A 22,773-nucleotide genomic window follows, 5' to 3' on the forward strand; every position below is an offset into this window, starting at 1 on the left:
GTGAAAATATCCAAGTTAGGCCTTAACTGGCATGAGCTCTAGCTGTAGATAGAGAGATACCAACCAAAACTACTCTTTTGCAGTGAGCTAGAGAAATGTGAGACATACCAGGTTCTTGGCGTCCATTGATCTGAGCTGGTGCTATCTGTTGGGAGTGCCTTACCTTCACACACACAGCTGTGTTATACTGAGCCAGACCTTTGGTCCATCTAGCCTAATACTGTGTACTTGAGTGACATAAGCTCTTCAAGCTCCCAGTCCTTCTGCCTGAAAAGTAGCTGGGGCAACCCAGCCAGACAGGTGGAGTGCAAATAATAAAATTATGATTGTTATTATTTTAACTGAAGATGCTCAGAATTCGACCTGGGACCTTCTGCACATAAAGTATGTGCTCTCTGGCTCTTCTCTCACACATCTGCTTGGGCCTTTAGACAATGTGTAGCCCATGTGGTTCCCATCAAGACGTTGTTGGACTATGACCCCCATCAGCTCTGATCGTTGGCAATGCTGGCTATAGTAAGGTGACCAGATTTTTTTCAAAGAATCTGGGGATACTTAAAAAAAAAAGTTATTAAAAAATTATTAAAAAGAAAAGAAGAATATCTTCTCTTCTGTGGTCTCCTCTGTCGCACGGCCTTCCTCTGGGCCCCGGCCTTCTCTCTTGGAGCACTAGCTGCCATGGAGTAGGCTCGGGTCGGGCCTGGGTTCGGTCACATGTCCTTGCCCTCCCGGTGCGCTCCTACCTCTCCTCAGCAGCGGTGGCAGCGGCGCAACAAGGTTGGGGCTCCCCTCTTTTTTCTCCTTCCTCTTTCTCTCTCCTCCTTCTCCTTCTCCTCTCCTCCTTCTCCCTACATCGGCTCCGGGGGTTTTCCTGACCCCGGAGTACTGCTGGGCAGTTGGCCGGCTGGCCAGGCTCTCTTGCTCCTGGTTGATTTGGGTCATAGGGGTGGTAGCAGTTCCCCCAGTTGATGCGTCGGGCGTCCCCAGTTCCCCCTTGGCAGTGGCAGTCTCAGCAGCCCGGAGCCGGCCTGGTAGCGCAGTTGGCTCTGGCTGGCATCAGGAGCTGCTCGCTGCTGTGGCGCCCGCCATTTTGCCTTGCCGGAAGTCCCCATATGATGTGACTTGTGCCGTTGAACCAATCACGCAACATTCATTCCCTACTAATAAATCTACAACACTTAAAATATAAATCCTGGGACATTAAATGAAATCCGGGGACCTTCCGGGGACAGATTTTGTCTGGGGACAGATTTGCGAATCCGGGGACTATCCCCAGGAAATGGGGACATCTGGCAACCATAGGCTATGGCTGATGGGAGTTGTAGATCAGCAGTACCTTGAGGGCACCACATTGGCCATATCTGCATTAGACAGAGCTCTGCTTTGAATACGGCAGCTTTCAGGGCCCTTTGGACTTTGATGCTCTCTACCTGGGAGTTATTTCTGAAGATGGGTTGGCAAGATGGATTATGGTCTCCAGGAAAGGGACAGGAACCTTTTTCATGGTAGGTGATGTGTGGGGCACCTGGCCGACACTGCTGTCCTCAGATTTTGGCCTGTTGTCGGCATCCGTCTGTCTCTGGAGTGCGACATGTTTTGTTGCAGCCGGGGCAGATGAAGGTGTCCGGTTGTGCTGCTGCAGATGCACCATGGCGTTTCTTCTCTCTGCGCTCCTCCCAGTGGTCATTTCTCCTCTGGTCACTGCTGGGGATACACAACTTGACTGCCTGTCTTCAGGCACTGCAGTCATCTGCAATGGATTCCCACTTGGCGGGCCCGATGTTGCCAGTCTTCACGTCATGTTTGCAGACATCTTTGTAGCACAGAGTTGGTCTGCCACCAGGCCTGGTGCCTGAAGCCAACTCCCCGTAGAGCACATCCTTGGGGATCCTGTCATCTTCCCTTCTGTGGCCTGAATCACTGGTTTCTCCCCAGCCCTATTTTCAATGCTGTTGAAGTTTTCATATTTTGTTTCATGGATTTGATTGTAAACTACTTGGAATGCTTATTTGGGCCAGAATAGCTTTGCAAGAAAAGACATGATAAAAAAGGGGAGTATCTATGCACCATGGACCCCTCGCTCTGAGCTACTGCAGTGTGGAAGAGAGATTCCAGTGTAGGTGAGGTCCCTGTGGTTTGAGCTGACACAATAAGGCCACAAGATTCCAGGCTAGCTGGCAACTGTGTTAAGTTGACGTAACACGAAGGGAATGAACACACCAGGTAAGCCTGTGTATTGGGCTCCATGACCTGGGATGCCCTTTCTCACTCTATAATACTGAATTTTGCTCTGAACTTCTGCAACAGGGGAGAAAGAGGCCTGAGCTCTTGGGCCAGGCAGTTGAGCTCACATCAGCTGACCCAGGAAGGAAAGAGTCCAGACTGGTGGTGGTCCCTGTTTTGTGTAATGGGAGAAGGAAGTTTGAGCTAGCCGTTTGCACCCTGATTGTCTGAGAAGGTGCAGAAAGGTGGTGGGAAAGGTAACCATTTTAATCTGATTAAAATTACAAGCGCAGTGCCCGTGCCAGTTGGTAGTTTTGTCAAATGCTGTTTACTTATTTTATTTTATTTTTTTAATTGCTATGTTTTCGGTTGTAGCAGGCCAGCCTCGTACTGCAATTTCCTCCTCTGCTTGCCAGCAGCTATCCCCACCTCCCTCCATTCCTCTTCCCTCCCTACCTACACCTCTCCAGCTTTTGCAGATGCTGCCTCCTGGCACCCAAAATGAGCCATCCTCCCTTACTTACAGTGTCCCAGATACCAAGCAGATGAGGTGTTTACAAGGGAGGGGCTATTTGAGCATCCTGCCTGGGAGATCTTGATGCAGAACTGGTTTGACCGGAAGCAAGGAGGCGTATGGGCCCTGGGGTGTGTTGACCATGTGTTTGGTGGTGAGCTGGGGGTTGGAGGGAATTTATGTGTTGCGCATTCATTTCACCTGCTGTTTGTGTTTCATCACCTTCCATGTTTTCAGATCCAGGACCTGCCTTTAATCTCAAAACCGCCTTTCTTATCTTCCTCCCTCTCCCTCAATGTTTCTTCTCTTTCTCTCACATTCTGCGGTGGGCTCTCCCTTCTCTGTGAGCGAATACATCCATCTGACCAGAAACAGGGAAATTGCTTGGGAGAAAATTAGCAAAATGTAAACGTCTTGAGTTGCAAGATTGGATGCGGCAACCTACTTATGGATAGCTATTAGTTTAAGAAGCTATTTGACATAACGTTCATAAGAACATTACGTTTCCTTCTTATTTTTTAAAAAAGCAGTGGTCTAGCGGCCAGACTCCAGCCCCTGCGGCTGGCCCACTGAGCACATTATATATGTTGGCAGTAACCTAGTGAACTTTCAGAAGCTGTGCGGGACTTGTGGAAGCAATGAGCTGTGGCTTCAGTGCGCTGTACAGCTGCTAAATCAGACCAAATTCTGCAGAAAACAGAGAGTTTTCGTGACTTCTTGAGGCTTTGAATGACCTTGACCCAGAATTTGGAACAACTAGGCAGGTCTGATTTGACTCAGATCCTGCCTCAGACCCACACCTCAGACATGTTGTTGTGCACCAAAGCCTTTTGCCCGTCAGGGGTCAGAAGTTCACTGGGAAGGAAAACAGCAAAGTGAAAAATCCTGCCTTGTGAGTCTGACATCCCCAAGTCCTTTAATCTTTTCGGATGTCTGTCTTACTTCTGAATAATGATTCGCCTTCATCATTCTCCACAGCTTGGGCGATGCTGTTCCTGGCCACTCTTAATAGCACGTTCTGTTTTATATAAAGCTCTTCCAGCAGGCAATGCATTCATTATTTCACTCTGTCCCATTCATAGGTAGGACAGTGGAATCTTCACTGTCAGTTTGCAGATGGAAAACTAGGTCACCAGGTAGGAGCATTCGGAGGCTTCCAGACAGACTGGCGATTTGAACTAATGGTCCCTGGCTTTCAGGGCACTTCATCGAAACCACACTCGCTGAGGACAGCTGGTAAGCTTTGAGTTCCTGAGTGCCTGGTGAACCCTAAATGGGGAAGCATTTGTCTGTCATGAGTTCAGATCATCACTGCTTAACCTGCCATTTCCCCACTCATTTCTATAAACTGAGCACCAGCACAGTCAGAGATGAGTTTATATGCAGATTTGGTGTCTGTTCAGCATATAATGTGCGATTGAACAACTCACTTCCATTAAAGGAATTTTGGGCCAGCAGTCACACACCCATCCATGCCCATCTCTTATCGTTACTGTAAGAATCAATTGGATTACCTGCGTGTGTGAATCAACCCTTAATGATTATTTCATGAACAGGAGTCTTCATATCTACCATCAAATATTTTTTTCAGAGGAGACCTTGCACACAACCAACTGAGAATCATCATGGGTGTACATGTGTGAATTCTGCCCTCTTGCTTTCCTTCGATGTGATTGAGCAACAGCTTTAAAAGCCCTTTGAACAGCTGTTAATAGGCATCGGCACCCCGTGAATTAATCTCCCAGCAGTATCTGGGCATTACCTGTTCCCTTCTCAATCATTTTCTCCATCAGACTTAGCAACCTGGCATTGCTAGTGGCTCCTGGGGCACATTTGGGAGCGAGACCTGGCTGTGCCCATGTTTTTCTCCAAGTAGGGCGAATAGCAGCTTTGGGGAGGAAAGACAACTTTCAAGAAATGACCTGGGGAGGAAGAGTGGACACCCCCTTTTTCAGCACTGCTGCACTGAGCCAATTTGTTCCTCCTCCTCTTCCCCAAGCTTCTTTTAAATCTTTATAAAAAATGTCTGGGATTTTGAGCACAGATCTGCCACATCATGTGTAGCTTGGCACTTTTTTACAAAAGAGCAGAGAAATTCATGGAGGTTCATTAATCAACTGGAATTCACTGTGATTCACTCGATGTGAGGGGTGGGATAGGAAAGGCTATTGGCTCCTTCCCTATTTACATGAATGTCAACTGTTGGAAATGGGACCTAGGGGCCTATCCAGACCCTTCTTTCGTTTCTTTCGCTTGATGAGAGAATTATTGATCATTTCGGTAGGGTTTTGCTAGATGGGGGTAGGTGCTTTCTAGTCCAGGCAAGTAAACTTGAGCAAGCTTCTCTTGCTGTGGTTGGTCAGAGGCATGTGGTTCAAGAACAGGCAGGTGCTGTTTGCCTCAGAGACATGGCACCTTCTCTACCCTGCCTGCAGCCTACACAAACCTCCAAGGGGGAAAAGGACCCAAGGAGTCTGGGGAGGCAAGAAGCGGAGGTGTATGAGAGGACTCAAACGTGCTTGAGCCAGTAGAAAGGGGTGGGGTGGCAGATCTGAGTCACCAGCCCACAGTCTGACTCACCGCTTTGTTTTGATGGAGGGAAGCGTGCAGGAGGCAAAAGGGCCGGTTGGTGCCAGGTGATCGCCGGTAAACGAAACATGCATTTGGTTTTTAGACGCATGTTTCTTTCTTCAACATTCGCTGGTGTTGACAGAAGCAGAACTCCTCTTTATAAAAGGCACAGGTGTGCGATTTTTTTGATAAGCCGGATCAAACCGGGCGTTGTGAGCTGGTGATTCATCCCTGACTGGTCTAGTCCCGCTACAATGGAACACAAGGCGATCTTGGCGCCTATATGAAAAAATAATAGTGGTGGTGGTTGTGGTGGTGATGATAATAACAACCACCACCACCTCCCGGAAGAAAACAAGTGCCAGGAATTGAGATGGTGATGTTGCTTTCCTACAGACATCCTGACTGGAAGCAAGCTTGCCTGTAAAGCCGAAACAAATATCCCCTGAGCAGCTATTTATTGCTTCAGCGCTCTGACTTATGCACAGGCACATTTCCAGGTGCAAGAGTATAATTTTGCATAGCAAGGTTTAGGCCCAGCGTGCCTTAGAAGCCTCCCACTCCCTTGTGTCCCATTGCCACCTCTCAAATCCGCCAAAGCTGCTCTTTTAAGGATACCATATATGTGCCGGCAGGGCATGAAGAGAACCAGTGGCTTCCCCACCGCCCCCACGATCTCCCTCTGCAGATTCATCAAAGTCCAAACTTGCTAACCTTTTTGAAAGCCTTGTAAAGCCAGCCTTACTTAGTTTGGCTTTTGAGGCTCAGGATTAAGTAAATCAGGAAAGAATCTGGTGCGGGGGGGGGGGGGAGAGTCATTGACTTGATTGTAAACTTAGACTGTTTTTCAGGTTCTTTAAAAAAAAATATTCCAACCTATCAGGATGTGGCATGCTATAACGATGACTATTTAGTGTATTTACATTTTGGCAGGCGCTGAGAGGTCTTGAACCTCTGTCTCTCCTTCCCCAGCTGCAGACATCAGTCTGGCGAGAATTACATTGCCCAGAATCTTCTTACTTCACAAACCCTGTGAATCATGAATCTTTTTGCACCTCCTACAGAGACATTTGGGCATTATTAACACATCTCCAGCTTTCTCATTATCTTCCTGCAATGTGCTCTGGTCTTAACTAAACCACAGCAAAGTATAAAAACCACTTTGAGGGTCCCCCCCTTACAATTAATCGGCATATAAATTTTATGAAATAAATAAAACAAATATTGTGTGGTGATCCACCTAAAGTTTTTGCATAATGTAATGGGAGACTGTGATGTCCTGCTTTTTAAACGTAATTTTTAATTAATTTTCAGATATAGCAGCATACAGAGTCAGAAAGATGATAATATACCGTAAACCCCACAAACAAGATGCAATGTCAATGTCCTATTTCTGAGAGGCTCGATGCCTTATTGTCCTATTTTCAGGATCATGTTTCTTTGATGTGATCCCATTATGCTTTTCCAGCAAGTTGTGTTTATAAAGTGCAGCAGCCACATATTAATACAGTGGTACCTCGGGTTAAGAACTTAATTTGTTCTGGAGGTCCGTTCTTAACCAGAAACTGTTCTTAACCTGAGGTACCACTTTAGCTAGTGGGGCCTCCCGCTGCTGCCGCGCTGCTGCCACGTGATTTCTATTCTCATCCTGAGGTAAAGTTCTTAACCTGAGGTACTGTTTATGGGTTAGTGGTACCCGAGGTACCACTGCATTTTCTCCACCCTGCAACAGGGTCTCCAAATAGGCCTAGTGTTCTCACCTGCTGCTGGACCTGTAACTATCTTCTTCCACTTCTGTTTGCAGACTGGAATAGGGGGTGGACCTCCCATGATTAAATGTTCCTCCATGCCCTCTTGCATGTAAGAAAACAGGACGTTGGGAAGAACGCCTGGCTAGAGTCCCTTTCCTCCAACATGCACATTTTCTCAGTGAAGGGAGTTTTGTTGCGTGGTGGAGCATTCAGTCGTGCGAACTTCCCCCACCTACAGTCTGAAGTGGTACAGTCCAGTCAGGCTTATCACCTTGTGGTGAACTAGGAGGTGAGGAGCCACACAGTCTTGTCAGTAAAACTATTTGTGAAGAGGAGGGTATTTTTGCCGAGCACCATCCTGACGGAAGAGAGGAGGCATTGCTTGGGTATTGGCATCCACTGTACGGCGGCGCTTCTGTATATGGGGATTCTTTGCTAGACTTCACCTCAACGGAGGGCAGATGTGTGTTTCAAGGAACCTCTCTTGGCTTCGTTTGGGAGAGGGCCAGAAATCTCTCTGGACTCTGGAAACTCTCACCATGGATAGGGTTGCCATATTCCAAATTTCCCTGGACATTTCAGCTATTTCCACCCGGACACAGTTTCTTTCATATTCCAGCTATGTCCAGGAAATTCCAGGTGTATGGCACACACCTGACATCGTGTGTGCAGAAGTGTTGCTCCCCACAAAATGGCCTGGCATGCCATATGGGGAGGCCTGGTGGGCCGAGTTTTGCCTGAGGGTTGGAGGTGCCATCTTTGTAATGGGCAGAGGAGACTACAGAGTCTCCATCTTTCGCCAGGTTGCTTGTGTGTCTTTTAGGAGAGGGGCTTGTAATAGACACTTTCCTGTTCACATACTGTAGGAATTGTGCCAATTTTTATCCCAATTGTGGTGGTTGTTTGAAAACCCTGTTTGGGCAGTTGAAGCAACACATATGGCTGCTTTTTTAAAAAAATTATCTAGTAGTTTTCATGGACTTAATTGTGATCCTCTTGGAATCTCATAATTCTGTAAGCATACTTTGCAAACACTGGATTTGGGAGCAGGTGGAAAATTTAGTGCCTTCTTTTGGTTAATTGTGTTTCTCGTCCTTCCTGCTGCAATGATAAGCCCAAAATTGTAGGGGTAGCATGTGATGAAATCTCAAACCCAGAGGGTATTTCTGATCACCAGGGAGTAAGGTTTCAATTCCCTGCATACCCTTTTTTTTTTTAACACCCCCCCCCATGAATATCAAAACTAATTTTAAATTAATCAAGTTTTGCTGACCGTATTTTTTACAGGTCATATAATTTTAGCTGTTCTTTGTGAGACGCTAGCACTTCTTCCCACGCCACCTAAACTGCGTAGTGACCTTTGGCTTCATTGATGCTCTGACCTGGGAAGGAACCCTGAGTCACTTTGCCCAGTTCTGATAAGGAAGCGGCAGGTGAAGCGGCAGGTGGCTAAATGAGGGAAGGAGGGGTAGGAGGAACCCTGGCACTGGAATTTTTTCATTACTGTATTATTATTGCTGAGCATTTGAAAATCCATCTCTTGTCTGAATCATGTAAGAAACTGGTGACAGGGTGGAAATGTGGCCATGAACCTGGTGCCACAATTGCCACCTGCCCGTGTGAGTCTCTTGCAGGGAAGGAACCAACCTACAAGAGTCTTGTGGCACATGAAAGGCTGGCAGATTTATTGCGACAAGATCTTTGGCAGTAGCTAGGCTGGTTGAGATGCCGCAAAAATGATTCGCCTCACATGCAGCCTAATGCAGATTGGGCAAAAGATTCCAAGGTTAGCTGTACCTGCACTCAGCGATATTTCTAGGCTTTGCTGACCCCGTGTGACCATATCTCATTTGCATCAATTGATTGACATGCTTGTATGGTATCCATTTTCAGTGTATTTTTATTTATTTATAATCCTAATTTGTTTGATAATTCCCAATTCCTGTGTACTGTATAGTGCTTCCTGTGCATAGCAGTGTTTCGATTAATCTCTTGGTTAAATTAATTTAAAATCATTCAATTGATTGAAGAGGTGCAGCAGCTATACAAAACTGCAGTTGTTAGGCGCTATGTTAAAAATTAGTTGGAAAGCGATCGTCGGCCTCATTGCTAAGCAGTGATTTGAACCTGGACCTCCCATCTCTGAGGAGAGCAGGCGTAGTGTATGTGCTGGGGTCACTGGGAACTGGGAGTCCAACAACCTCTAGATGGTCACAGGTTACCCATCCCTGCTCTTAAACCTTCTGGTCCCTTTGTAGCAGCTGCTCTCCTGCTCAAAAGCAGTCATGCCAAAGTCAGGTGGAAAAGACAGGTCCCCCTGGCTTGAGGCACTTACCATCTGCCTGCAATTGTATGGAGTGGCATTATAGAGTTGGAAGGGATCCTGAGGATCATCTAGTCCAACCCTCTGCAGTGCAGGAATATGCAACTGCCCCACGCAGGGACCGAACCTGCAACCTTGGCGTTATCAACACCACGCTCTAACCAACTGAGCTATGCAGACTGTCTCCATTTACACCTTGAGAGCCTTTTGGTACAATAAGGCTAAACACTGGGCTTTGTTTTCCCTTCCAGACTATGAGTGGGCTCAGTGCCTGGAAAAGAGAAAGAAAACGTTCCATGCTAATGTCTGCCAAGGCTATCTACCTTTTCACTTTAAAGACCCAGTAGCTGTTTGACATGGTCAACGAGGCAGGGCTGACCAGCCTGCTGAGGAGCTCTGAGGAAGCTGGTCCAAAGCTTCAGAGCTAAGGCAGCATGCGGTCTTTGTGTTGAGTCTTAACTTGGCTTGTGGTTAACCATCTAAATGAACTGGGGATTCAACAAGTGAAATTCGGAACCTCATCTCCATTGGTGTTTGAGTCATCTGTGCAATCAACTCTCGGGTGTTCTTTATGTGCTCCACCACTTGATCAAGGGACTCCAGTATCCGGAAGATGAGCTTGCTCTGTGAAATTAGAAGGCAGAATGAGAGCTTTGCCTAAAGCAAGGCAGGCAACCAGACTACTGACTAATTGCAATCTTGGTCAAACAGTTGGGTGGTTAACCTAGTGCACTGCTCAATTTCCTGTGCTGCTGCAAAGCTGCCACAGTAAGTCTAGGGCTGGTAAATTTCCCTAGCCAAAGTCTTTGCCTGTGCATTTTCCCATAAACGTAGATCTATTAAACATCTAAAACTGTGTATTCATCCATACTCCAATTTTTATATCAAACCATATTATCCATAATAATTTTTATGCTACAAATCCTGCTCTTGTTTCCATCTGCTTACAGTGGTCTCCTAAATAACTTATAAAATTTTCCCATTCTTTTGTAAAATTTTTATCCTCTTGGTTTTTGAGTTTTCCAGTCAGTTTTGCCATCTCAGCATAATCCATCAGCTTGGTTTGCTATTCTTCTCTGGTAGGGACTTTATCTTCTTTCCAGTTCTGAGCTAATAGCATCCAGGCGGCCGTTGTTCCATGCGTGAATAGTCTTTTCTGCCCCTTTGGTATATCGGTACCTGTAATTCCAAATAAAAATATTTCTGGTTTCCCCTATTGTAAATTTTACCCAGGAGATGGGGAACAACAAGAACATGCTCAGGTTGGAACCCTTCGGAGCAGCAGCTGAGGTCTCCGTGCCTCTGAATGGTCCATCACTCACCAGATCTCTCTACTACTTGCTGCTCCTGTCACTCACTCACCTTCGCATCTGTCGCCATTACCACTCGCTCATACACTGACGTTGATGCTGAGGGGCCACGCCTGCTTGCTCACCTGCCCACTTCCTCTGTGCAGTGGCTCTGCTGAGTCCCCACCACTGCCCTGAAGGAGAGGGCAGGAGAGTGAGCACGGAGCAGCAAACAGTTTCTGTTCTTCCTCCTTGCCAGGCACACTTGCTTGCCCACCAGCTCCTAAAGTGAGTGGGCTGGTAGCAGCAACAATGGGGAATTACTCCCGTCACAAGGTCGTCCATCGCCAGGGACCACCATGTCTGAAGCCCCGCCCCAACACACACACACATACACACATGAGGCAGCACTGCTTGGATTTCTAATTTTGTTCCTTTGAATAAATTTGGAGGCCTGGCAATGTGTCATTTCAAACAGTGCGCTTTCACATCTCCTTTCAAGTACATATAACCATAAATACAAGAGGTCCAGGGTAACAGCTGTGGAAAAACTGGTTCAGACTTAAGCTCTGCAAATTGTTTTGGTTTAGGTCCGCCTAGGGATCTTGTCAAATTTGGATGTTTTGCTGGCTCTTAATTTCACCTAACATGGAAAGACGGATAGGCAAAAAATGAAACAAATCAAAGGGATATTTAGCCAAGTCATGGGGGTCTCCTCTCCTTTGCTACAGATAATGACATGGACCTGGGAACTCTCCAAAACAACATCAACAGCACTTTGGACAACGTTTACGAGGATGGCCTGGAACCGGACCACAGTAGGCCCCTTTCAAACAGCAACCCTCTCTGCAACGGTGAACAGGCCAGTCTTCTGACCGGAGACGATGTTGTCAAGCGCTCTCAGCCTCTGCTCATCCAAGCCAATAGGTACGTGGAGATGGAGCCAGGAATTGTGGGAAACTCCAGCCATCGCCCCAAGTGATTCTTTTGTGTTTAAAAATAAGAAGTAGTTCTGAGCTGATTTCTTTTTATCTCTTGACATGCGCAGAGTGTATGGCTCAATCTGAGCTGACGCTCAGCCCTGGAACAAGACAAATACAGGTGTGAGGGTCTCTGGGCATGAACTGAGTTGATTTCCCTCATTACTGAGGAGTCACAGTCCGCCTATCTGGGAGTAGGAGACACAAGTGTCCTTGAAACCTGGCCTTCCTCTTTTAGGAAACTGACTGTGCTCCGAGGCACAGTTCCCACCTCAGTCAGGAGCAGGGAAAGAAGTCGTGCAGATAACCAGCATGCCGTTTTCTTTGCAAAGCAAGACTACAAAACAAGAAGATGGATTACTGATTTCATTCACGGTGAAATTCATTAGTTGTGTGTGATCACAGTGGAAGTGGGGGATCACTGCTTCCAGACAAAGTGTGAGCTTCCTCCTGTGATATGATAGGAAAGAGGGGCTTGAATAGGCTTGCAGTGGACAAGCAGCTTAATAGAATGAATCTAGGTCAGACATTCTGTCCCAGAAATTTGAAGCCCTGAGCAAAATCCAGAGTCAGTTTAGTGGCTTCTCCTCAGGGGAAGCATTGAGAAATTCTGAGAGAAGCCAAGAGGGTTTCGATAAGAAGTGTGTGTGTGTGTGTGTGTGTGTGTGTGTGTGTGTGTTTGGGGAGTGAGCAGGATTGAAAGTAGGAAGATTTTCTTATCCCCAGTCTGAAGGTACCCAGCATCATTTCATCTCTGAAGCTGAAGGCTGGGCTTAACTAGTTCCTGGAAGCAAGACCACTTGGGATCACGCAAAAGCCACTCTGAGCAGCTTCTCTAAGATGGCTGTTCGGCCGCTGTGAGGACTGGATGCTGAGATGGGCATTACTCTGATTCAGCAGCCTCTCCTTCTGTGCCCCCCAAGCCTTGTCTCAGAGAGGATACCTCCACAGCACTGTTGACATGCAGTCTTTCATGCTCCATCACGGCTGTGCACACATAAAAAGTCTGGTGTGCTGTGCCAGACAGATTTCGGACTAACTGCCTGTATGTGGTATGCACTGGCAGGAAAAGGCAACGTGCATTGGAGTTAATCATTAGCTTCCTTCCCTGCTCGCGGGGCCAGTGCCATGGTGAGATGGAGCACAGCAAGATTGCTGAGTTGAGTGACTTTTCTGAGGCTGCCCAGCAAATGCAGTGCTTAGTGCCAGAGGCTGGTGAGGGTGGGGACTGAATCTGACACACTGAATTGAAATATCCACCTGTATCTTTGGCTGCAGGTTGGGAACGTGTTAAAAAGGTGCAAAAAAATGGGGAAGTCAGTGCACAGTTCAGCTTCATGAGAACATTAGCTTTCTTGTTTAACAAGCAGGTTTCTAAGTATATGTAGAGTGCCTTATGAAATCTCAGAAAGGTGGCTGAATAAGATCTCAAGTGGTTGTGGGCGAGGGGAGACATAGCTCATTATCTGATGGGCTAATGCAGCCCATTATCAGCAGAACCAGAATACAATTTGTGCAAAATATTCAGCAGAACCAGAATACAATTTGTGCAAAATATTCAGCAGAACCAGAATACAATTTGTGCAAAATAAAGAGCAGTCATGCAAATTCGGTGGATTTGTTTTAGTTTATTCAGGATTTGGATTGCCTAGATGCTGAATTTGAATATCTGTAGATCTAGCCCTGGCCCTAGATCTCTGAAGTACATAAGGGTTTCAGACTTTCTCATGAACAAATAGGCTTTACTCACTAACCCAGAAATCTCACTCTTTCCCCTTTATGAGGATATGGCACTTCAGGCCTGCATGATAATCCTTCTGATGTGCTTCTTTTTCCTTTAGAAAGCTGAAAGAGGAGGAGGAGCAGCAGCGTGCCTTATCTTTGCCCTCCATCCCAAACCCTTTCCCAGAACTCTGCAGCCCCTCCAACTCACCCATCCTCAGCAACTCCTCCTTGGGACCAGGCTCACCGCGAGAAGGAGGTTCTCATGTAAGTGTGCCTATTTACCTTTCGGGATGGAGGGCAATCAGAACAGGGCTTAATTTTGGCACAGGGTTTGCTAAGGCATGGTACTAGAAGCTCTCTCTTTTTGTGGTGGTGGGGTGCTTGCACAGCCAGCTAGCTTGTGAAATCAATGAGAGGGCCCCTGAGAATATTTTCCTTTCCACAGTGAGATGGCAAACATCTTAGATGAAGGGCAGGGGCTTGTGGTTTTACAGAGGCTGTGCAAGGTTTGCCCAGAGATACGTTGTGCCCCCATCTCCTCCCCACCATGGTGTTCTTTTCAATACACAGACTTGAGTACAAAAAGAGTACAAAACCCAACCTAAATATGAAGAGAATTAATGGTGACAGAACGACTTGAAGAACCCGTTGCCACTGTCCCCTGCTCCAGTCCATTAGGTAGGGCTCAGCCAGGCAAGATTAACTACTTGCACTCCATCCCACAAAATCGCCAACTTCAGTTTTCAAAAACACATGTTTTGTATAAAAACAAACAAACTGCACATAACTCGAAACTGGCAAAGTTGTTTCGAATTGCAAGAATCAGCAATACGACAATCTTTGATTATCTTTCTCAAATGCAAAAGTAAATGTTTCTACACACAAATCATTTTGAACAATCTGCCTAAAACTGTGCCCCTCAAAGGTCAGTACTGTGCCGCTCCAAGGTCTGTGCCCTTGGCAGCTGCCTAAGTTGGCCTAATGATAACTCTGACCCTGGACTGCGCTGGAAAACATGGAAAACATTCAGTAGGGTATAAGAGTTGTTGTTGTCGCTCCCCCACTCACCCCATTTCCTCAATTGCACCCCCTTCCCTTCGTTTCCATTTATTGCAAGCCTAGGCTGTGTGTATGGAGGTCCTGGGCTGCCCAGACGACAGGGCCTCCCTCTCGGCCTTGTTGATGTGGTGCAAAGGAAAGGAAAGCAATACATTTGGCACCAGCTTGGCTGTAGGAGTTGCCGAGAGGAGGCATACAAGACACCATCCAACCACTTTAGGGACTCCAGATTTGTGTAGCCTTTTCTTCTCCCGAATATATCCCACAAGGCCGTGGGTACTGATTTTTCCTCTCCGGAGAAAAGGAGTCACAATGGAGGAAACACAAACTTTCCTTCCCATTCTTAACACAACCAGATTCTGTGGTAGTGGCAGCCAAATTAATTCTTGCTTTGGGTAGCAATCCTGTGCGAGCTGGCCTTGCATTAGACTTTTCAGCCTCTTCTAAGAGCTGAGAATCAAACACTTGTCTGGTGTGATCTGCTGCTTCCCCCCAAACTACGGACAAGAAGAGCCAGAAAGTAAGAGTTAGAAATGAGGACTTGTGAGCTAGCCGGGCACGATGGGGCAAGGCTGGTTCCCATGGGGACTGTTGCCAAGGTTTCAGGTTTTGTTTGGCTAGCCTCTGGGCCTCCGCTGGGAGCCTGTAATTATGGGACAGGAGGTCTCCAGCTGCCTGGGAAGTTTTTCAATCCACCTGATGCCTCTTGCAGTTTCTATCAAAGGCCAACACAGGTGCTTTTCACCTTCACCCAACAGTGAGGAAAACATGGATGTTCATTTTTTTGCACAGTATACAAAGGAGCTGATAGGAGACTAGAGAGCAAGACAAATGGGCAAACTGCTTCTGTGTTATCTCGCGGCTTACCTGTGCTTGATGCATTTTCTTTAAAAAGAATCGATTTATGCGATTTAATATCCTGCCCTCCAGCTCAAACTTGGGCTCTTACGACGGCTCACGATAAAGAACAACAAAAGAATAATAATAAAACCATGAAATTGCAGTAGAGCAAAAGAAGGCTTAAAAGAACAGCAGCAATAGTAAACACCAATAGAAGATAATAGCTGTATATCTATACTGACTTTCTTCAGAGCGAACCCCATTGTACCAGGGTGAGAGAGCCAGGATGGTGTAGCAATTAGTGCATTGGGCTAGGACCTGCGAGTCTAGGGTTCAAATCCACACTCAGCCAGGAAGCTCACTGGGTAACTTTGGGCCCTTCACGTTCTCTCAATCTAACCTATTTTACACAGTTGTTGTGAGGATAAAATTGGGCAGGACCAAATTAATAACTTTTTAAAAGTTATTAACTTCCTGTTGGATGAATTGCGAAGGGCACAAAGGACCATCGCAACCTTGCCATCTTCAGAGAAGCCATAAGAGAGTGATTACCAGCCTTTTCTCTGAAGAGCTCTCGTCCATCCTTCTATTTGGAGGCTCTCAGAATCTTTGCCAGATTCCAGATTTACTGGCAGCCCAGCCTGAGATTACCGTTAAAGTGGAGATTGACAACAAACACTCCCTTGCCTTTCATCTGAAGACGGGGTGCCTACTGTTCATGGTGGGGCCTCCTAATCCTTCCCCTGGGATCCCAGCCAGGGTGCTGGTCAGGGAGCGGGAGAGCATAGGTGTTTAAAGACCAATTACTTTCCCACAGTCTTCCCCAAGCAGGTCAGTTTTGCCTCTCCATCATCTCAAAATGGTGTGTGTCAAGATACGAAGAGCTGTAACACTGTGTAATTTTTTAAAAAAGAGGTGCCCAGATGCATAGTGAACAAGAAACTTTCCAAAATACATAGTACATTTCAAACCCAGTCACTCTTGTCTCATCTCAGCCTGTGGAAATTCCTCTAGAACATTGAAAGTAGCATTGCTTGGGCCAGCATAGATGGTAAATTAATCCAAAATCCAGCTTAGCTCCTCCTTTCCCATGTTCTTCCTGCACATGATTGATGGCTTTCAGTTGCAAGTTTCCATTCCAATGTAGCAGCCAGGTCAGTCTGGCCTTGGGTTATCTCCTTTTTCTGGAAAGAAAGCAACTGACCCTCGGGGACGTGCTGCCCTAACAGATGATAGGTCCTATTAGAAGTGTCTGGGTTACGGAGTCCTTCCTTAAATGGAGCCCTTGGCCCATGCACTCGCATTGTTAGCATGCCGGCATAGCGACTTCAACCCGGCCACAAATCCCTCTTGCGCTAGCCACTGCGTCATGAGCAAGGTCCTGCTGCGTGGGTGATGCTTACACATGTTGCCTGAACCTTTAAGTCAGGCACTCACAAATGTTATTTGGTGGGGGCATGAAGGTAGCACACGTACTCTTCTCAAGTAGCCTCTCCCAGTCTCCAAAATATCAGGATGGCTGCAGCTATTGTCACAGCAATGCATCAGCCCCGACAGGTGGGAAGAGGACCTGTATTGATTGAAAAAAATAAAGTCATTTTCATGGCCCGGGGAGGCTGGTTGAAACAAGGGAGAAAAGAGCCAATTGGTGACTTGTAGACCCCTCCACTCTGGCTTAGGTCAGGGGCAGGGGACCTTTCTCAGCTCAAGGGCCTAGGGAATGTGGCCTTGCGAGAGCCCCAAGAGTGAGATAAAGAGGCTTAGGGGGCTGCTTTTGGTCCCTAAGCCCATATCCCTCAATTGTCCCGCCACAACATCCTGGAATTGCAGAAGCCATTCCTGCCTCTGATTGGATCCCGGAATGTCCCATTTTGGCAGGCCTGAGTGTTAGCCATTCACTCCTCCCGTTGCTGATATGTGGCTGGATAGTCACATGTCACTGTTTACTTTCATGAGCTGGGAAAGTCTGAAGACAAAAGTTACGTCTTATCTCTTCCGTTATGTTGTGCTGTTGCACTGTTTCTTTCTCTGTCTGCTGCTGAAGAAGAGAGCAGACGCCATTATGATCTGTCCTGTAAATATTGCTTAATAAATCCTTAGGACGCTCACATTCACGCTTCCAGTTGTCACTGCTAACTCTGCTGATTAATAGCATGCACAGGTCATCCAACCTGTGTCACTGAGCGCACCGGAATGAAGATTGATGTCCATTCTGGGGGAGCGCAACACCAGAGGACGCCCGGAGAGGATTGTCTCATACCAGGGCAGTGGGGCCCCCCAGGGCGTATTCGGACATTGAGGTTCTGCACTCCTGAATTAGATGGAGGCAAAAAGAGGACCCAGTTTCTATACCTCTGAACAGAATCTAGACCTAAATGAATATTCATGTAGACCCGGGCCTTTCGTTAGGAGCCAGCAAAAGCACCAGATTTCATTTAAAAACAAAGTTGGCTATTCCATTATTTGCCACCTTCCCCATGAAACGAGCTTAGGAAAAGGAAGAGATGAATTCTGCAACAACTAGAACAGAAGGTTTGGGGCATCTTAAAAGCTTAACAGGTTGATTGTGGTGGAATGGAGTCAGCTTTATCAGGTGCATGTAGGGTTGCCCTGCGCCGGCAGGTGTGTCTGTGTCAATACACACACACAGGTATAGAGGAAAGACATCGTAAACAGTGAGTCAAATGTGAAATGGCCAAGAAATGCAATAAGTACAGTCTGTGCCCACTCTAAAACAAACAACAAACCCTGCTGTGATTCAGAGAGATGTCTGGCCATGTAACTCCTCTGTCCCAGAAGGTCTGGGGAATCAATTGTTGCCTAATAATAGAAGAGGAGGCTCATTTTGAATACCACGTATTTATGAAGCAATAGTAATGGAGAAAATGTATTTAAGATGTGCAGAGTGCATTTTCCCCTCACCATTAGATAACCATGCCTGGAATAGAGAGTTGGGCTGTATTTCAATAGACAGGATGTGGCACAGCTCCGATAACTCTCATTTAATAAATGTAGCACAGAGCCCTGTGATCTTGTCACACGCCACCCCAATCTCTGAGTGGGGGTTTCAGGCACTTCCCCGGGGTTCGTGCTTCCTTCAGAATGAGGCACAGCAGAGACTGTGGTGTCTTTAGGATATATGGTTTATTTACACACTCATATATACAACCTGAGCCTACCATGGAGGGGTTCATGGCATTAACACCCCAAAAGAGTATTGTTTCTCCCATAGCTGCAGGCTTGGATTCAGACTGAAATCGAGCCTTGTTCTTTCTCTCTTGCTTTCCAGTTTGCTGCTTTGCTTCTATCTCTCAACACTGCAACTCTCTGCTCTCAATGCTAGCTTTTTCCTTCTAACTACCTGGAGTTGAAGGAGGCGTCCCCTGCCCGTTTGCCATCTCCCACTGAGCCCCTTCCTATGTTCTCCTTAATGGCCGTCACCCAGGCTATCACCTGACTAGGAGGCTGGCTTGGCTATTCCAAGAATGGGAAGCCTTGGTTTACTTTTAACACACGCTGGATCCAAACTCACAACAATATGATTGACTCAGTTGTCTTACTTGAGCAATTGGTTTGCTCCCTCTTGTGGAATAGTTGGGTTAAGGAGAGATAATCTCCAACTGACTAAGAAAGTAAGATCATTGCAGTCAAAGGAGGTCAGTATCCCATTTCCAACAGTAGTCAAAGTAGATGCTTCAGGAGTCCCCGGTTCCCCACTCCTGCTCTACAGCATGCAAGGGTTCTGTGGCAAATATTTGTGAGCACAAAATTCTTTTAATAGCTCTCCCCAATTCACTCCTTCCCCACCCCCCACAAACCTCACAATGTCTGTGACAGCAGTGTCTCATACTGAATGTAAGAATAGAAAGGACGCTAGGAACTGAGAACAGAGATAGTGCATGTACCCTTGCCGTCTGTGAAAATCCATCCACCAAGGGTGTGCTTAACAACTATTAAAATAACTTCTCTTTTAATAGTTGTTAAGCAACTTCCTGGATCAGACGCAGGGTCCATCTAGGCCAGCACCCTGCTTCCAACAGCAGCCAGCCAGAGGTGCCCAGGACATCCACAAGCAGGACATGAAAGCAAGGCAGTCTCCCTTTGCTATTCGTCTATCAAGGATAATGGCCCTTGCTAGACCTGTCCTAAGCCATGTAAGCCACTGGCCATCCCCAGGGGATATGCTCATAGGTCTGAACCATCCTTCAGCATTTCTGCTTCTCTCCCTCTCTTAACCTCTGCTCGCTTTCTCCCAGTGGTTAAGAGCGGTAGTCTCGTAATCTGGGGAACCGGGTTCGCGTCTCCGCTCCTCCACATGCAGCTGCTGGGTGACCTTGGGCCAGTCACACTTCTTTGAAGTCTCTCAGCCCCACTCACCTCACAGAGTGTTTGTTGTGGGGGAGGAAGGGAAAGGAGATTGTTAGCCACTTTGAGACTCCTTCGGGTAGTGATAAAGCGGGATATCAAATCCAAACTCTTCTTCTTCTTCCCCACCCCACCCCACAGGTAGTGAAGGTCTACAGTGAAGATGGCACTTGCCGCTCGCTGGAGGTCACAGCAGGAGCCACGGCTCGTCATGTCTGTGAGATGCTCGTCCAGAAGACTCATGCTTTGCATGATGAGTGCTGGTCCCTAGTGGAGGTCTATCAGCACTTGGCTCTAGGTGAGGAACGGAGGGGTCTCCTTAAAGCCAGGATTGGGAGGGCCAGGCTGCCTATGTTTGTGTGCATAAACACATGCTCTCGCACACACATTTATTATTAGAGGGCATCATGACAGAGTTAGGATCAGGGACTTGGAAGAATCAGCGGCAATGGGAACAGAAATTGCCCATGTTTGTTTATTCGTCCCATGCCCAGAACAGAAACCGCTAATATCGATATTAGCGGTTGTTGTTTTCAGTCCAGAAACAATGCATAATGGTATGCGATTGGTGGTATTCCCCTTTCTGGTTTGCATTGTGTTTACTTTGCAATAGCGTAATAATAACTGCAAAACATTTCACCACAATGGTCAGTGAGAAAGGGCAATGAAGCTTTTTTTATCAGAAGGTGAACCGCAGCAGAACAGAAACAAACTGCTTGTGATGAATACAGGGTGGAACGGACACACTTTCTTTTTCTGTGTGTAAGGAATGTTATATTAACTAGCATGCTTCATACCCTTTACTAGAGCTGTTCTCCACATTGGTTGAGCATGGAATAGAAATGAGCTGCTAAGGAGGTTCTTATACCCAAATTGCATTTTTTTAAAAAATCTCTCTCTGCTCTTATTTTGCCAGAGCGATGCCTGGAAGATCATGAGTCGGTGGTGGAGGTTCAGGCCACGTGGCCTGTTGGGGGTGACAGCAGGTTTGTCTTCCGGAAGAACTACGCCAAATATGAGCTGTTCAAGAGCTCGCCAGTAAGTGGAATGGACCATAAAGCCAGGAGGGGAGGCCATTCTTTCCTTCCAGCATTAAATGGAAGCTTCCTGATCCTCTACTTAAAAAAAAAAAAAAAAAACCACCATAATTCCGCATCTGTTAGCTTGTATGAAATAAAATTGTAGACCCTGCCAGTTTTGATTAGTAAACGTTTTGTGTTTCACTTTAGAACCCTAAACTCAGTTTCTGCAAAACCTGTAGGTTTTACTACGTTATTATTATTCAATGAATTTATATACCGCCCTATACCTGGGGGGTCACAGAATAAAATCAAGATATAAAAACCACAAAATACATCATAAAAGCAAGAACAACAACCCAATAGCCCCCCTCTCCAAAAAACACATTTCTGCATTACTTGAATTTATATCTCTGGCTGTAAGGTACAACAGAAACTTTTTTTTTATTTTAGTTTTCAAATATGAAACATATCTTATTATACCAACTGATAATGTAAAAAGTACACGACATTTTATTTTTTGGGATGTTCAGCTTCACAACTACAAAAATAGTGTTTCTATATATTCGGCCGAACAAACTCAGAAACCCTATTCAGACCTTCCTACATTGCTGAAGAAGCACAGGGACATGCGCTTCAACCTCCCCACCTTATTTATTTTTTTTGTAACAAAGTTTTTCACTTTCATCTTTTCAACAGTTTGGTTGCGTCAAGATATATCTATGTTTACATTGGAGCACATAACATCAACAATTATCTAAAAATAAAACAACTATAAACACTCAGATAAACGTTTCTGAATATATTAACTACGTTGTGTCAAAGTGTGTATCCCAAAATGAAATGCAGCCACGAAATGATGTATTGCTTAGATTGGTGACCATAAGTGTTTGTATCAATAACCATTAGAAATTATATGACTTTATAGGGAGGGAGGAGGGGAGAGGACAGCAACTTTTTACTTCCTGCTTCCCTTCTCTTAAGTTAGGGAGCATGTTATTTTGATATTGAATCTTTATCTGTGTTATATTGGGTGTTATAGAGTTATCAGCATTATAGAATGGGTGCAAGAAAATTTTAAAGAGAGGGAGAGAAATAACTTGAAGCAAAAATCGCTTTATTGGCCGAGGGAGCCGGCGTACAGCTTCCGGGTCATGTGGCCAGCATGACTAAGCCGCTTCTGGCAAACCAGAGAAGCGCACGGAAATGCCGTTTACCTTCCCCGCAGAGTGGTACCTATTTATCTACTTGCACTTTGACGTGCTTTCGAACTGCTAGGTTGGCAGGAGCAGGGACTGAGCAACGGGAGCTCACCCCGTCACGGGGATTCGAACGGCCGACCTTCTGATTGGCAAGTCCTAGGCTCTGTGGTTTAACCCACAGCGCCACCTGCGTCCCTAAACTTGTCCTTATTTTTACCTTAAAAAAAATAAAATTGAGAGCATTTCCCCTCTTTTAGCACTAGAAACACCAATATATGACAGCCAAATATCCGAATTTTCTCTGTGTAGTTTTGGAAGGCTCACCCCTTTTCTTTTCTTTTCCATTGCAGCAGTCACTGTTCCCCGAAGCCATGGTTTCCAGCTGCCTGGATGCAGCCAACAAGGGCATGTCCCATTCAGAACTTATACAGGTACAAAACCAACCTGCTTCCTTTCCTCTGCCCATTCAGACCTGCTCCCATTCCCAGGTCTTCATTTATTTCCAGAAGGATAAAGCACTGTTCTTGGGTGGCCATGCTCTTATGCCTAGCGCAATTCCACTGGGAAACACTAGGCCAGGGGTCAGCAAACTTTTTCAGCAGGGGGCCGGTCCACTGTCCCTCAGACCTTGTGGGGGGCCGGACTATATTTTGGAAAAAAATAATGAACAAATTCCTACGCCCCACAAATAACCCAGAGATGCATTTTAAATAAAAACACACATTCTGCTCATGTAAAAACACCACGCAGGCCTCACAAATAACCCAGAGATGCATTTTAAATAAAAGGACACATTCTACTCATGTAAAAACACGCTGATTCCCGGACCGTCCATGAGCTGGATTGAGAAGGCGATTGGGCCGGATCCAACCCCCGGGCCTTAGTTTGCCTACCCATGCACTAGGCAGCCAG

The 22,773-nt window shown here is 46.3% G+C and overlaps 1 protein-coding gene across 9 annotated transcripts in view; it reads left to right on the plus strand.

Annotated features, from left to right (window-relative positions):
* Nucleotides 1-22,773, plus strand: part of GRB7 (growth factor receptor bound protein 7) — an 82,289-nt gene that overhangs the window by 46,868 nt on the left and 12,648 nt on the right. For 7 of the 9 annotated variants that reach the window (XM_083582910.1, XM_083582912.1, XM_083582911.1 and 4 more), the window contains 5 exons: nucleotides 11,403-11,598; nucleotides 13,493-13,640; nucleotides 19,782-19,938; nucleotides 20,557-20,678; nucleotides 22,212-22,292. In XM_083582910.1, the coding sequence (XP_083439036.1) occupies nucleotides 11,411-11,598; nucleotides 13,493-13,640; nucleotides 19,782-19,938; nucleotides 20,557-20,678; nucleotides 22,212-22,292 (696 nt within the window). In that variant the 5' untranslated portion in view covers nucleotides 11,403-11,410. Of the gene's footprint in view, nucleotides 1-3,903; nucleotides 3,974-8,738; nucleotides 8,846-11,402; nucleotides 11,599-13,492; nucleotides 13,641-19,781; nucleotides 19,939-20,556; nucleotides 20,679-22,211; nucleotides 22,293-22,773 lie in introns of those variants that run through there. The other 2 variants (XM_083582908.1, XM_083582914.1) reach the window with 2 other exon arrangements.

The sequence above is a fragment of the Podarcis filfolensis genome (genome assembly GCF_964270895.1).
Source record: "Podarcis filfolensis genome assembly, chromosome: 13".
NCBI classification, from domain to species: Eukaryota; Metazoa; Chordata; class Lepidosauria; order Squamata; family Lacertidae; genus Podarcis; species Podarcis filfolensis.